The sequence below is a fragment of the Carassius gibelio genome, chromosome A24, assembly GCF_023724105.1.
Source record: "Carassius gibelio isolate Cgi1373 ecotype wild population from Czech Republic chromosome A24, carGib1.2-hapl.c, whole genome shotgun sequence".
NCBI lineage: Eukaryota > Metazoa > Chordata > Actinopteri > Cypriniformes > Cyprinidae > Carassius > Carassius gibelio.
Window position 1 is genome coordinate 12,808,390 of NC_068394.1, and position 17,187 is coordinate 12,825,576.

General features: G+C 36.5%; 1 protein-coding gene across 2 annotated transcripts; it reads left to right on the forward strand.

The window, feature by feature from the left end:
• The first annotated feature begins 532 nt into the window (after positions 1–532).
• LOC127946541 (phosphoenolpyruvate carboxykinase, cytosolic [GTP]) lies at positions 533–14,612 on the forward strand. 2 transcript variants are annotated; one of them, XR_008151116.1, is made up of 11 exons: positions 533–1,184; positions 9,014–9,229; positions 9,352–9,536; positions 10,166–10,372; positions 11,427–11,614; positions 11,770–11,932; positions 12,226–12,441; positions 12,639–12,776; positions 13,582–13,677; positions 13,814–14,424; positions 14,466–14,612. XR_008151116.1 is itself a non-coding variant. In XM_052543190.1 (10 exons), the coding sequence occupies exons 1-10, from the start codon at positions 1,153–1,155 to the stop codon at positions 14,281–14,283; spliced, it is 1,911 nt and encodes a 636-aa protein (XP_052399150.1). In that variant the 5' UTR covers positions 533–1,152; the 3' UTR covers positions 14,284–14,612. The 2 variants fall into 2 exon arrangements, 1 of the variants encoding a protein (XP_052399150.1); XM_052543190.1 differs by having other exon boundaries at positions 13,814–14,612.
• Positions 14,613–17,187: the final 2,575 nt, after the last annotated feature.

The following is a 17,187-nucleotide window of genomic DNA, read 5'->3' on the forward strand; positions in this document are numbered from 1 at the left end:
ATATGTTTTTATTCTTTTTGAAAGAAGGCTGCATTTATTTGATCAAAAATATAGTAATATCGTGAATTATTACAATTTAATTTTTAAAAAAAATACATTTTAACCTCTAATTTATTCCTGTGATGCAAAGCTGAATTTTCAGAAATCATCTAATTGGTATTTGGAAAAATGTTTCTGGAGCAACAGATCACCTTAGAATGATTTCTGAAGGATTGTGTGATGTTTGATATAGAAAGTCAGCTTTGCAATCACAATAAATAAATTGCATTTTAAAATGTAAAGTTTAATTTTTTAATTGTAATAATGTTTCAGAACTTTGTGAAAACTGTTTTCTTCAAATAAATGGAGCCTTAATGAGCATTAAAGGCTTAAAAAAATAATAATAATAAAAATAAAAAAAATGATGATGAATGGAGCGACGTCACAGAGAGCCAGTAACTCCGCCTACAGTGTCCAGACTCAACTTTACCAACATCTGCTGACCTGACACGAAGGTGATGCTCACGTGACCTCATTGCTCGCAAAAAAAGCTTTAAAAACAGCATTCACTTCTACACGACTTTGCTAAGCTGTGTTTTGCAACCAGCATCGAACAGGAATGAGGGACGGAGCGCTGTGACTCCTTTGAAGAATCAGATAGCCTTCAGGAACCAGCGCGCGCGCTTGCGTCATCCAGCAGACAGCGAACTGATCTGAATCCTCGCGATTCACAGCAGCGTCAATCAAGAGCTTTATGATTGACATGCAACAGCTAGTGTTCCCACTTTGTCGTGTTTTATTGGAAGCTCACGCATATAATACAAGAAGTGGGAAATATTAAACTTAAAATAAGCTATAAATAAGTTAATCGTCTAGGTAGTTTGCCAGTGCAAAGTTTTATTTATAATTTAAACACTTAAGGCTGGTTCTTAGGGAGAGGAGCGTCATTATTAGTGCAGGATCTGAGCTGAGGGTGGGATCAGCTGATGATAAGATACACGTGTTACAGTGCAAGGGTCCTACTTGACTCTAGTCTACCTCAAGAGGTAATCTGACCTGAGAGGTGTAGAGGACTGAAGAGGAGCAACCACCCTCTCGGATTGCTTTATTTTAGTGATAGCTTTATTTTTTTTCTCTAAAGTCATAATTTCAGTTGTTTTCTCCACCTCAAAGATGTCCTGCCTGTTGCTTGGAGTACTAAGGAGGTTAGTGTCTTTTATACATATTTAAACTAATAAACATTTTATTTCTAATTTATATATATATATATATATATATATATATATATATATATATATATATATATATATATATATATATATATATGGGAAATTAATATTTATATATATTAACCCCATGTATTCATGTTAGATAATTTGGTGAAAAATCTGCAAAACACACAAACGATTGATAGATAGATAGATAGATAGATAGATAGATAGATAGATAGATAGATAGATAGATAGATAGATATTACCTTAATATTCAGATCATAAATTGTATTTTCTGGTCGCTAAAACTGAGCAAAACAGAGAATTGAATACACCGTATCACTACCACCTTATAGGTAAACATCCTTGTATAGTTTCTTGTTAGATTAGATATTTAAACAGACCTGTTCTATAAAAAAACATTTGTCAACACTTTGTACAATTACAGGTTCACCTCCCTTGTTTTAGTGGGGTACTAAACTACAATAGTCTGCAATAATGCAGCACAATGTTTGATAGAGTTATACAGTAATACAGAGTAAATTATAATACTCCAGAGTCCTGCAGTCTGGTATTGCCAAATAATGAGATTTGCCACATATTACATGTCACTATTAGACTAAAACTAGTGCTATTGACTGTGTCACATACAGGAATGCAGCAATGTAAGTCATATAGAGAAGTATTGAGAGACTCACTGTGTATACAGAGTCTGAAAAAACAGGTTATGAATGAACAAATAACCATCCCCTTTGACCACACAAAGCAGTCACAACAAGCATTTTTGAGTCATATGTGAAATCAATAATATGAATGTGGAATCAATAATATGATTCCATATCAAATTTCGCCATGTAATGATGTTGAACAAAACATATTCATAAAACCCATTTTATTGCATCTATATCTGCTCTGTCTATTTCTCACCAGAATGGGTGATTACATGAGCACAGGACTTCAAGTAAATATGCACAGTGTGAAAGTCTCTACTAGCTAAACTTTACCCTACAAATGCACGATACCAGGAACTGATTGGTAGTGAGATGTATATGTGTGTGTGTTTTATGTTAAAAGTCTACTCACTTGTTTAACAGGTGTTTTTTTTGCCCTGAAACACCCTTGGCCTTGAGGTATAGTTCTAATGCATATTATGTGTTCTATTATTTCACACATTTCTCAAATTGTTACGTGTGCTATGTGTTCATGCATGAACATAGTGTGCTTGAAGAGGCCATACCCTTTTTAACAAGAATCTGAGGGGAGGGGAGTGAATGCCAAGGAGGTCTTCTGATTGGTCCATTCATGTGGGGCTTGGCTAACATCCTACGATAATTGATGGTTCAAAGCTCAGTGGGTATTGATGAATGTCAGGGATCATGGGGTCAAAATGGTGACAGACTCAGAGACTATAGAGGGGAATTATGGGGGAGAGAGTGTGGGCAAGTATTCCTGTGGCTCTAAGTGATAGAGCATTGTGTTAGCAGCGCAAAGGTTTTGGGTTCACTTTGCAGGGAACATGCTGACAGCGCTCAGTTCACCAGCACTGTTAAAGAATGACAAGATGGTCTCAGATGATTTTTGACCCATATGTTAGTTTAGAAAGCAGATGATTGAATAACAAGAACAAAAAGTTTTTGTTTTTGTTTTTGCTGCTTTGTTTGTTCAATGAACTTGGGTTTTTCTTGCTTTATATTTCTCTATTTCTCTTCATCATTCTTTAATTTTTTTATGTTTTCCTCTATTATGTATTTTATCCAGTTTATTGAGATGGTTTGCATTCTATCAGTTTGTGCATTCCATGGGGGTCAAAGCATTGCCCTTTGCTTAATATAGTAAATTAAAAGCTCAACAAACTACTTGTTGTAAATTATATTTATTTTTTATTCATATTTATATTCACAACATCTAACTACTGGGGTGCCTCAGGGCTCAGTTCTTGGAGCACTTCTCTTCTCTGTCTACATGGCATAATTAGGTTCTGTCATTCAGAAACATGGCTTTTCATACCACTGTAATGCTGATGACACTAGGGCTGCACGATGTGTCGTTTAAGCATCGATATCGCGATGTACGATTCCGCGATATCCTAAACTGTAGAGATAATTACACAACGCATGCTGTACACGTCTGATTCGCGAACTAATGATTCCTTTGAACCGATTCAATTTAATGAATGGTTTAAACAACTGACCTGTCCAACACTGAACTCACGAGACGTATGAACTGGTTTATAAAAAAAATCTGTAACACTTTACAATAATGTTATATTTATTCAACTATTTAACTTCATTATTTAACATTTACTATAACTAAACTGCACTTCTACAACATTGTTAATTTCAACATTTAGGCTATAGCCTTCATTGTAGAAATCAAAAGTTGTATGGTATTTGTTAACATAGTTAATGCACTGTGAAGTAACATTACCAAACAATGAAAAGCTGTAAACTAAGATAAACAAAGATTAAAAAATACTGTAACAAAAGTATTGCTCGTGGTAAGTTCATGTTAGTTAATATGTTAACAATTCAAACCATATCCTAAAGTTACAAAGTTACAAAACAAAATAATTTACTCTAATTTAAATAATACTCTGATGTTTAAATCATTTAAAATGAGAATGTAAGTGTGCTCATGCCATTTTTGTTTGTAAGAAAAAAATAGATTAGATTTCATATCGCAATATATATCTCATTCCATCCTGATGATCCGATGGTAGCTATTTGCATCTCAGCATGTCTAACATACATTTCTTGATCATCACCTTCAACTCAACCTTGCCAAGTCAGAACTGCTTGTGATTCCAGCAAACCCATCGTTTCATCACAATTTCACCATCAAGTTAGGCACATCAACCATAACTCCTTCAAAAACAGCTAGAAGCCTTGGAGTTATGATTGATGATCAGCTGACTTTCTCAGACTACATTGCTAAAACTGTCCGATCCTGCAGATTTGCTTTATTCAACATCAAGAAGATCAGGCCCTTTCTTTCAGAACATGCTGCACAACTCCTTGTTCAAGCTCTTGTTCTGTCCAGGCTGGTCTTCCAGACAATTCTATCAAACCTTAACAATTAATTAAGGACGCAGCAGCAAGATAAATTTTTAATGAGCCAAAAAGAATACACGTCACACCTCTGTTTATTAATTTACACTGGCTTCCAATAGCTACTCGCATAAAATTCAACGCATTGATGTTTGCCTACAAAACTACCACTGGCTCTGCTGCCCTTTACCTAAATTAATTACTTCAGATTTATGTGCCCTCTAGAAGCTTGTGTTCTTAAAAGTGAACATCGCTTGATTGTGCCATCACAAAGAAGCACAAAGTCACTTTTACGGACTTTTAAATTAAATGTTCCCTCCTGGTGGAATGACCTCCCAAACTTAATCCAAGCAGCTGAGTCCTTAGTCATCTTCAAGAATCGGCTTAAAGGTGCCATATGCAGAAATTGAGGTAAAAATATCCATAACATGACCTACACGCATCAAAAGAATGAGAAGAAATAAGGGCGATGATGTCATTACAAAAATGTCAAGTTATAGTGCTACAGAGATATCAACCTTAATTAGCATTAGCATTACTAGCCCCGGCCCGACAGGTGTTGTAATACCAGTTTCGGTCGTGGGAGGCGGTATGCGGGCAACATATCCACCAGCTAACCTGCAATACATGAATAACTCGCAGGGCTTGTGGGCGTGTACTTGAACCTGATGTCAATCGTGTGGAAAGTACAGCCCACTATTTTCAGTTCAAGGAGAAGAGCGGAAGGATAGCTGAAGCCCTTGGCAAGAGACCAACACCCGCTACAGGGAAACAACCGCGCTTGGAATCACAAATCAAATCCGATAAGAATACCAGAGTAAACATCGGCACTGCTTTTAATCGCTGGAGACAACTGATGGACCTGAAAGAAATGATGTTCGACTCCGAACTTGCAAGTTAGATGCTGTTAGTATTTCGCTAGAAGTTTGTTTTATATGTTTGTGTATTTGTTTTCGGGAAGTTATAACATAGAAATGTATCGAAGGCTGTTCGATAAACGTGCTAATGTTAGCGATGGCTAACCGTAGCTGCGTTTGATAATTAGCTAGCTATAACTTAAAGTTACCCATTTTATTATATAGGGCTGCGCATGTCTTTACTCATGTACATCTCATCAGTAAAGACGCTCCTGTAATTAGGAGTATATCTCCAGCACGTGTGTTCAGATCAGGATTGCCAGGTTTTCACAACAAATCCTGCCCAGTTTCCTGACCAGCTTCTCAAAACTAGCCCAATCTCGCTTCCAGAAGGTTCCCCGATAAAACATTGCTTCCCGGGGTTAAAATATAGTTTTTTTAGCAGGGTTGCCTTGGTATAATTCGCATTTTAGGGGCTAAATATCACGTTATTTGTATTGGGGTCGCTGTGACCAGCGGACATGAAAAACAACCACCACAGACTTGGCAACACTGGTTGGCATTTACTACACAGAGCCGTAATTCACTGACAATCTACACAACATCGATGTTAAAATCGCAGGCGATTCTTTGTCGATTTTGAAAGCGATTTTGTGTTAGTTGTCAGTAGACTACGGCTCTGTGTAGTAACTGCCGCTCCACCTGAACCAGTGTTGCCAAGTCTGCGGTTGTTTTTCATGTCCGCAGTTTGAAGCAATCCCAATACCAATAACGTGATATTTAGCCCCTAAAATGCTAATTTTACCAGGGAAATCCTTCCCAAAAATTTATATTTTAACCCCGGGAAGCAATTTTTATCGGGGAACCTCCCGGAAACGCGATTGGGCTAGTTTTGGACTAGTTTTAAGAAGCAACTGGGCAGGATATGTTGTGAAAACCTGGCAACCCTGATCTGAATGCACATGCTGGAGATATACTTCTAATTACAGGAGCGTCTTTACTGATGAGAGGTGCATGAAAATCGCATTCGATTTTTTGCACAGCCCTATGTATCATAACTAACCTGCTCTGTCTAGTCTGTTGGTCTCCGTGTCCTCTTTGCTTCGTGGTTTTTCTGTGCGTGAAAAAATTGATGTGTGGCGTGAAAGCATGTGAAAAGAGTCAATTGCGTGTGTCTCACGGTGAATGCTTGAGTTGGCACATTAGTTCTCAAGCAGAATAAAGGACAGGTTGATTATTGCTGTTTAGCGTTTGTATTAATCTATGATGTGTCCCTGTTTGCCTACAGGGACATAAAAAAATAAATTAAAAGTGATACGTGGACCAAGGTGTCTGAGATTGTTCATTTTAAGTAAAGGATCCTAATATTTCGTCCACAACAATATTTAATGAGGTTATAACTCCTTGTGGTTAGTCTGCACGAGATCAACAAGCTTGTTTGCTTTGCGGCCGCTTTAAATACAAAATAAGCATTCGATCTACGTCAGAGCGTCTGAGCGCTCACAAATCTTTCTGCAGCGTTATGGCTTCGGCTATGGCTGTAGTGTTGTTGTGAAAGTAGGGGTGGAGCATAGAGACTATGCCATTTCTCGTTTGTTACTCTAGAGTAGACCAATTCACTTTATTGAGGCATACTGCCCCCATCTGGTATGGAATGTGGAGTATGACTTGATTTTTTTTGCCAAACATTACAGATGGCACCTTTAAAACCCATCTCTTCCATCTTTATTTGACCCTCTAACTTTAACACTCACTATTCTAATTCTATTCTTTAAAAAAAAATCAAACTACCTAATCTTTTTGTTAAATTTTCTTTTCATTTATTATGCAGTCGTGAGTGTGTGTGTGTGTATAAAGACCTCTAACACTAGCTTGCTTTAATCTTTTTTTTATTCTGTTTTGTTTTAATTTTTTTATATTATTTAAACCCCCATGCTACGTGTACTGTGGTAATCTGAGACTTGTTATAGCACTTATATTTCTTTTTGTTGTTTTTGATTGCTTCCACTGTCCTCATTTGTAAGTCGCTTTGTATAAAAGTGTCTGCTAAATAAATAAATGTAATTTATTCTTCAATTCTCAAGCTCTGGGTTGCGTTTCCCAAAACCATAGTTGCTAACTAAGTTAGTAACTTTGTTGGTTACAATGCAATTTCCCATTGCCAACCAACTAAGTTGCTAACAGGTAATATGGTTTTGGGAAACGCACCCCTGGCCGGTTGGATGAGGGCAGATGAAAATTTTCAGGTGATGGGTAGGTTTATGGGTGGAGGTGTAGTCATTCATACAAATTCATACGAATTGTGCAACTCGTAAAATACGTACGATTTAGCACAAATCGTATGAATTTGTACAAATGAGGTGTACAAATTCATATGAATTAGCCACCTCATAAAAACAGTTTTAGCTCCTTTTTGGAGCACGTTTGGCACCTTTGTATTTAACTGAGCTTCTGAGACTGTATAAAACAGGGAGATCTTCTTTTAATGAATTGCTGGCAGTTTCAAGAACTATATGTAAAACAAAAGGAGATAGGGGCATTTGCAGTGATGACTTCAAATCTATAGAACAGTTTGTCAGTGGATTTAGATCATCTGAATGTGTGTCTGTTTTTAAATGACACTTGAAAACATACCTGTATAGATGTGCTTTTAATATTTTGTGATGTTTTTGAATATTTTTGCGTTTTATCTTTTTTCTTTATTATATATTGTGTATAGCTCAACATAAATGTATCTTTTATGATTTTTTTTTTTTTATATTGTGTAAAGCACGTTGCGTATTGTAGCTACAAAAAAAGAGTGCTACAGCAATAAAATTATACTTACTAATTGTTTATGAAATGTTTACTAGCAATTTCTGAATGAAAATTGTTTTGTTGTTGTTTTACTGTATTGGTATACATGTTGTGCATTTCTTTCCAAAGTCTTGCAGATTTGCAGCTTCTCAATCACTTATCTTTCAGTTACGGTCACAGATCACAGATCAAGTACATTTATTAGTTATGATGCAATATTCATACTGACATACATGTCATGGATCACACAGATCCATCTACTTAACACATTATCTACAGTCTTCAGGTTAGACCTTAAACTGAGTTGGCTTTATATCATCCACCTTATTTTCAACCATAAGTGCGCTAACAGACTTCCTTATTTCACCTTCCAAAACAGTCCATACAGTATTTTGCTTGATAGTGCAAACTGTTATTTGTTATCATATTAGTACGGTAATCATAAGCACACTGGTTTGTAACATAAATACTTTTGCTGTTCACCGTTTTAATGGACTGTGTTATTCTTGTTATCAAGCTAACAAATCAGAAGACTGGCACATTCACCGGAAGTAACTTACTTTCTTGTTGTAATACAAAGGTGGATACTAGGGCTGGGACAACGCGTCAAGGCCATCAATGACGTCGACGCAAAAAATACGTTGACGCAAAATATGCGCATCGATTCGTCGACCTGTTTTTATTCCTCTAAAAAACGTTTGCTAAATGTTTACCTTATGTGCACTGAATATACGCGTTGGCCGGATCAACATTCTGTCCAACGTTATATAACCAATCCAGGGGTTTTTCTGCATTGATCTTTAGATTAATCGATACATCGAAAAAATAATCGCTAGATTAATCGTTTAAAAAATAATCGTTTATCCCAGCCCTAGTGGATACCAATTCAGATGATGCCGTTGTGAGGACACACTTTTTTAATAAATGTTTTTTACAATTATTGTTTATAATAGAAGTCTAGTTCAATAAACAAGCAGTTAATATTGAGTAACTTACATTTCAGATACAGTATGTTCAGCCTGTTTTTACTCCATTAATGGATCATTTTTAAACAAAGTTATGGCAGAATAAACCATTGTTTGTCTCGTGTTTTGTACCAATGTTTGCTTGTGTGTCCACGCAGGCGAAGTGCCATCAGTACAGCTTCAGTGGGCGTGCGGTCACTCGCCTCCATCCCCTCTCTGCCCCCATCAGTGGCTGAGTTTGTGTCGGGCGCTGTGACCGAATGTAAACCGTCTAAAGTGCACGTGGTCACTGGCACTCCAGAGGAGGCAGCAGACATCCTGGCCAACTTAGAGAAAGATGGCATGGTGAAGAAACTCACCAAATATGAAAACTGGTAATTACGGTACCTTCTTTTCTAGTCTTATAATTTGTTTTTTTAACCCATCTTGATGATAATACGAATTATTTAAATCACCTTAGTCCTGATTAAGATATCTACTTTTTTTCTGTGTGCAGCTGGATAGCACGTACTGACCCTAAAGACGTGGCTCGCGTGGAGAGTAAAACTGTGATTGTCACTAAGGACCAAAGAGACACTATTCCCATTCCCACCGGAGGTGCCAAGTCCCAGCTGGGCAGCTGGATGAGTGAGGAGGTCTTTCAGAAAGCCAGAGAGGAACGCTTCCCTGGATGCATGGCAGGTGTGTGTTACTCAAACCACTGAACAATAGCTGAAACCTGTCAAATAGTTAAAATATGAAAGTTATGGAAAATGTGTCTTAAATAAAAATCTAAATTGCCTTTTTTATTTAAATGTTAAAATAATGATATAAAAGAATATTATAAATATTATTTATATTATATAAATAGATTTCAATATTATTTTATATATTATTTAGAATTGTATAAAATATTGAATTTGAATATTATATAAACTGAAGTATATTTAAATGTCAAGTTTGTTCTAAAAATTTAAACTTCCATTTTGTTAAATGCACAGAATCCTTTTAGTAGAATTTCATTAGTATTTAACCTGAAATATTAATTGAAATATTAGTGTTCCTGTAGCTCAATTGGTAAAGCACTGCGCTATCAAGCGCAAGGTGGGGAATCGATTCCCCGGGAACACATGATAGGGAAAAATTGATAGTCTGAATGCACTGTAAGTCGCTTTGGATAAAAGCATCTGCTAAATGCATACATTTAATTAAAATATTATTTTAAAATACAAATACCCATCAAATTGTCCATCAGTCCACACACTGATGTAAGATAGTTTGCGATGCCCAAAACATCTCTTGTGTTTTTGTGTCTTTCTGTCCCTCTGTAGGACGCACTATGTATGTTATCCCCTTCAGTATGGGCCCTGTGAACTCTTCTCTCGCTAAGTTTGGCGTTCAGGTGACTGATTCACCATATGTGGTGGCCAGCATGGGCATCATGACACGCATGGGGACACCTGTGCTGGAGAAACTAGCTGAGGGGGCGGAGTTTGTGCGCTGCCAGCACTCTGTGGGCCGACCTATACCACTCAAAGGTACCTTAATTCATAATAATATCAGATTAAATGTAAATGCGATTCAATCGATCAAATGAAACTCTTAATTTTCACCAGTTCCTTCAAATCAACCATTGTGTCACTTTATGTGCCATATATTGTTTATGTACAGTATTATTTGGCTTAATACTCTACCTTTCAAAAGTTTGGGGTCAGTAAGATTATTTCTTTTCAAAAGAAGTCTCATGCTCACCGAGGCTGTATTTATTTGTTCATAGCTCCATTGTGAAATATTACTACAATTTAAACAATTTTTTTTTCAAATTTAATGTGGCGAAACTGATGGCAAAGCTGAATAATCAAAATAATTCCTCCAGTCTCCAATGTCAACTGATCCTTCAGAAATCAGTCCAATATATGCTGATTTGCTGCTCAAGTATCATTACTTGTTATTATCAGTGTTTAAAACAGTGCTGCTTAATATTTTTTTTGGAAACCATGATACATTTCGTATTGGATTTTTTGATGAATTGAATGTTTAAAAGAACAGCATTTAATTGAAATATAACTATTTTGTAACATTATAAATGCCTTTACTGTCATGTCTGATCAATGTGTTGTATCCTTACTGAATAAAAATATGAGTTTATAAAAATAAAATAAAAAACCTTTTAACTGTACTATATACCGTATTTTCCGGACTATAAGTCGCACTTTTTTCATAGTTTGTCTGGTCCTGTGACTTATAGTCAGGTGCGACTTATCAAAATTAATTTGACATGAACCGAGAGAAATGAACCAAAAGAAAACATTACCGTCTACAGCTGCGAGAGGGCGCTCTATACCGCTCAGTTCTCCTGTAGCCTACACTGAGCATCATAGAGCGCCCTCTGGCGGCTGGAGACGGTAATGTTTTCTCTTGGTTCTTGGTTCTAAATGCATGCTTATAGTCCAGTGTGACTTATATGTTTTTTTCCTCGTAATGACGTATTTTTGGACTAATGCGACTTACGTGGGACGTATAGTAAGAAAAATACGGTATTTTTTTATTTTCTCGTCACTATCTTACCTTTTCTCCGTTTTTCTCGCACAGCTCCTTTAGTAAACAGCTGGCCTTGTAACCCGGACAAGGTGTTGATCTCACATCTTCCTGACACCAGACAGATCCTGTCCTTCGGCAGCGGTTACGGTGGAAACTCGCTCCTTGGAAAGAAGTGCTTTGCCCTTCGTATCGCCTCACGCATTGCCAAAGACGAAGGCTGGTTGGCTGAACACATGCTGGTACGGGACATCATACAGAATGTTTACAGCCTTATATATATTATATGTTAGCCACATTGATCAAGTGACTATGCATCGTACTTTTGTACTACTCTTTTAGAGTCATCATTTGCAAACACGATGTTGATAGACATCCCTGTTTCTTTCTCCACCAGATTCTCGGAATCACAAATCCTCAGGGTGTAAAACGTTACATTGCAGCAGCATTCCCGAGCGCTTGTGGGAAAACGAACCTTGCCATGATGAAACCATCACTACCAGGCTGGAAGGTTGAGTGTGTGGGCGATGACATCGCCTGGATGAAGTTTGACAGTCAGGGTGAGAAATAAGACTTGTTCTAGACCACACATGCATCTGACAACACAGCATGATATAAGGGTTTATGGGCAGCAAGGAGATGACACCATATCTTTTATTTTAGCATTTATATTTGGCAGCAGAACAGAACTAATTAAAACTGAAATAAGCACATGGCTTTCAGTAAACAAAACACCTACTGTAGTGGCTGAGAAACAGTTTTGCCATATAGTGTTGATTGGAATACTGTTGTTTATGGTTAGAAATAGATGTTTTTACCAGACAAAGTGGTTAATTTAGATTCTCTTCACCAGGTAAACTCAGAGCTATTAATCCAGAGAATGGTTTCTTTGGAGTTGCCCCCGGGACGTCCATGAAGACAAACCCTCATGCCATGGCAACAATCTCCAGGAACACGGTGTTCACTAACGTGGGAGAGACCAGCGATGGGGGTGTTTGGTGGGAGGGTCTGGAACCACCTGCTCCGGGAATCCAACTCACAGACTGGCATAAGAAATCCTGGAAGTATGGTAAGATCACTGTTTAGCAAACACATTTTTTACAAAATATAAACAAAAATTCTTAGAAACATTTATAAATAGAAAAAAAACTTTTTACAAATATATACATAACAAATATAAATATATAAATATAATTTATTCGTATACTAAATTAAATGATTTACTGTATATGTACACCATCTGTGGCATGGTGTTGTGTTTCTCAGGTGATTCTACACTGTGTGCTCACCCGAACTCCAGGTTTTGTGCCCCGGCTGGCCAGTGCCCCATCATAGACCCACTCTGGGAAAGTGACGAGGGCGTCCCCATTGATGCCATTGTATTTGGTGGCAGAAGACCAGAAGGTGGGTGGTATCACTTAATCAAAATTGTCTATATAAAATTGACATATTATTTAAGAACTCCAATACTTTTGAGGCCTGTTCACAATGAACTAAAATCATGTATTTATTATTTTTGTTTTACCTGAAATAAAATACACATTAAGTAAAAATGACAAAAACAAAACAAAATGGAAAATATAAAAATAAAAACTTAATCAAAATATTACTAAAAACTAGAATAGTATCTTGATACTAAAATAACACTGGCTCACACCAAGGACAATAATTATTACAATAATGAAAAAATATATAGTTTTAAAACCTTTCGGAATTTAAAAGAATAGCATTTAAAGCTGATGAATGATAACATTGACAGCCAATCAGAATCCATCCTGCTTTAAAGAGCTCAAGCATTTAAAGTGGCACAAAACAAACTGCAGAGTTTCATTATATGTTGGTGTGGAAGCTATTCATCATTATTTCTTACTAGTTATCATATAGTTATCATTCTTACAGTAAACAGTAAGGATGCATTAAATTGAGATCAAAGGTTAGAGTTAAGACATTTATATATTTACAAATAAAATGCTGTGCTTTGCCATTACAGGAATTAATTCCATTTTAATAAATTAAAAACCGAAACCAGTTATTTTTTAATAATAATAATATTTCAAAATATTGTGGCTATTATTGCATTTTTAATTAAATAAATGTAGCCTTGTTGAACATAAAAAAACCTTACACATCTCAAACTCTAACAGTACTATATATATACTGTACATATTTGATACATTATATCTCAAAATGTACCTGTCTGTTTTCCAAGGTGTGCCTTTGGTGTACGAGTCATTTAATTGGCGTCATGGTGTGTTTGTGGGTGCAGCCATGAGATCCGAATCCACAGCTGCTGCTGAACATAAAGGTACAAACTTTTATTTCTCCAGATGAGAAACAGTACACAAAAGTGTACGCTACATTTAAGCACTTAGTGATAAACTGAGCTAAAATCTTTTACTGATTAAAAAAAGAATATAATATATATGGCTCATTTTCTTTAGGTAAAGTAATCATGCATGACCCCTTTGCTATGCGTCCTTTCTTCGGCTACAACTTCGGCGACTACCTGGCCCACTGGTTGAGTATGGAGACACGCAAGGGCCCCACCAAACTCCCCAAGATCTTCCACGTCAACTGGTTCCGGAAAGATCAGAAGACCGGCTCTTTCCTGTGGCCAGGGTTTGGAGAAAACGCCCGCGTCCTCGAGTGGATCTTCAAACGATGCGGCCGTACCAGTGAAGAGGAAGCTGCCACCAAAAGCATTGTGGGATGGATTCCACAAAACGGTGCCATAAACACAGAAGGCCTGGGTGGGAACATCGATATGGGCGCCCTCTTTGACCTGCCCAAACCCTTCTGGCAGAAGGAAACACAGGAGCTTCGGACCTACTTCACCCAGCAGGTTGGAGCTGATCTACCTGCACAAGTGGAAGGAGAGCTGAGGGCGCTGGAGGAGAGAGTGAGGAACTGAACAGATGCTACATTACACTGATGTTGAGTAGATGTAAAGAATAGGATGGGTTGAGGTAGAGGGGACTGTTTTAATGTGACTTTTGCACTGAAGTGGACGCTGTACCTGAGAAACACAAAACCAAAAAGTTCACCATCAGTGGTATCAGTACCTAGGTGCCTTATTTTATTTTACAGTAGAAGCTAAAAACTCTATTTAATGTTTACAAGATATGTCCCAAAATGCCTTTTAGATTATTTTTTTTCTGTTCAAACAAGACAATATTATGAATTCGATATATATATATATATATATATATATATATATATATATATATATATATATATATATATATATATATATATACTACATAATATAAAATGATTTTGAGCAAAGATATCAGCTATGTCTTTAAGGACAGCTCCAGTGCCATAATTTTTTACTTGTACTGGTTATGTAACGAAAGATTAATTTTTATTTCGCCTTTTTAATTTTTATTTAGCCTTTTATCGGTGGAATATGTTTGACATGATTCAGGTTGAGCTAAGGTTGAAGGATCCGGACCAAAGAACACAGGCAAGTCTCAGTCATTGAATGTGTGCATGTTTTGACATGAGCTGACTGAATAAATACTACTCTAAATCAAAGTTTGCTACGTGCATCATTCGATTTTCTTACATAACATCAAATGCAATAAACTGTCATTCCATAAAAAAGATTACACTGATACACAATTATCGCTTCACTTCATTCAATATGCCATAAACCTCACATTTACAGAATCCATTTCTGTTTCAAAAAGGATATTATCACGTAAGATTCAATGTGAATATAAACTTTACGAAATTGACACAGAAAAAACAAAAACAAAAATATTGAAATATTAAAACAGTATAGGAGTTCTACTTACAATTTATAAAAATCTTACATTTTATAAAAATCTTACATTTTAGATGGATTTTAGGTGGCCTTTACATATTAAAAAAGTAAAAAGTATTAACTATCAATCAGACGGAATGTAGTAGATTGTGAGTATATGCAGTATACTGTACAATATTATAGTATATTGCAGGTTCTACAGCAAAGTTTTGATCATGTTGATATTGTAGAAAATTCATGTATCAAATATGATACAGTAGGCTTTATAGGGTTAATATTCACAAATATACATTGAACATTAATTATACAGTGAATATCAGGGTTGTGAGCATAGAAAAGATGATGGAATATATATCTCATAAAATGGCAGTAAATGTAATTTTTGATATTCCTGAATGTATTCTGAAACTATTCAAATCTACATTGTTAAAATTAACTGCATCTATTGGTCTTTACAAACTATGGCAAAATCTATAGAGCTCACCATGAAAAACTTATTTTATGCTTATTTTTCTGTAGCTAGTGTGCTGTAAACCCATCCATGTACACCATATTGAAAAGAAAGCTTAATTTACTAAAAAAAAAAAAAAAAAAAGAGCAAAACTTCTCCCCCATAGCCAACAATCATGGGTCCTCCACCCTGTTCTGAAATACTGAATGATACAAGAGTGAAGTTTATTTTAAATGAGTTTTAAAGGATTCATAAACCCAGGATAAAAACTGAAAAATAATCCTAAAGGAACCTACTAAGACATGTTCCTGGATCAACATTACTGTCCAAAAATATTGACTTAACCCAATCCCTAACCTTAAACCTAACCCCACCCATAATTTATTCCTAAAATCAGTGTGAAATGATAGCTGATTCACAAGGGTGTACAAGAACCTAACCCTGATCGTAAGCCTAAAACAGATATTTCCTTAAAGTTATCCCTAAATTTGGATTCGTTAATTGGAATGTTGTTCCTGGATCAACAAAGATGTTGTACTTGGTGAAATCACAGTCACCTTATATCCATGATGAGAGTGGAGCGAGCGGTCGTAGAATCAGATCACCAAACAATTACAAGATCTGGACAGGATTAGATTTCTCAGAGGACTGCGGAGTTACCTGAAAAGCAATAATTATCTGGTTTTGACTCAGAAAGGTCCAGTTCATAAGAGTTATTTGTTAATGAAGCGGACTACACTGGCATGATGTGTTTTTGAGATTATTTTGCATTACTCTGTCATTGCTGCAGCTGAAAAATACCACATGGAACATTGCTTACATTTATATTTTATTCTGTGATAATTCTGGGGTGGAAGGTGGGGTGGCACAGCTTTTTCTTAGGGTGGTAGTTGCCACCACGTGCCACCCCAGTAGATCCATCCCTGTTTGGAAAATGATTAAAGATATTTTGGATGAAAACCGAGAGACTTGTGATTGAAGGCCAAGTAAGTGACACTTTGGGGAAGTTGTGGCCTAGTGGTTAGAGAATTTGACTCATAACCCTAGGGTTGTGGGTTTGAATCTCGGACTGGAAATACCACGACTTAGGTGCCCTTGAGCAAGGCACCGAACCCCCAACTGCTCCCCCGGGCGCACTTTGTGTGTACTTTGGATGGGTTAAATGCAGAGCACAAATTCTGAGTATGGGTCACCATACATGGCTGAATGTCACGTCACTTTAAAAAAAAAAAGTATGAAAGACATCGTCAGAATGTCTTTTCTGGACCTTGACAGTGTAACTTACTTGGCAGTCAATGGGACAGTTATCCAAAATATCTTAAATTTTGTTTTGAAGACTTTTAAGTTTTTACAGGTTTGGAACAAAATGGGGGTAAGTGATTAATGACAAAAATGTTGTGGTGGAGTAACCCTTTAATTAAAACTAGGCCAGTTCACATGAGTCTGCCTAAACATCATTAACCAGTATTATTATATGAACAAACAGTAGTGTACCATACCTGAATCCATACTAAAACATTGAAATAATAAAAATTCGGAACTTCAGCAACTGTGAGCTTACACACACAGACACACACACGTACACACACACACAC

What these genes read in the sequence shown, in the direction of transcription:
- LOC127946541 (XM_052543190.1), top strand. Translation starts at nt 1,153, where the DNA reads ATGTCCTGCCTGTTGCTTGGAGTACTAAGGAG. An exon ending in CCGACCTATACCACTCAAAG is followed by an intron (nt 10,373 to 11,426) that starts GTACCTTAATTC and finishes TTTCTCGCACAG; the next exon opens with CTCCTTTAGTAAACAGCTGG. An exon ending in TGGTGGCAGAAGACCAGAAG is followed by an intron (nt 12,777 to 13,581) that starts GTGGGTGGTATC and finishes CTGTTTTCCAAG; the next exon opens with GTGTGCCTTTGGTGTACGAG.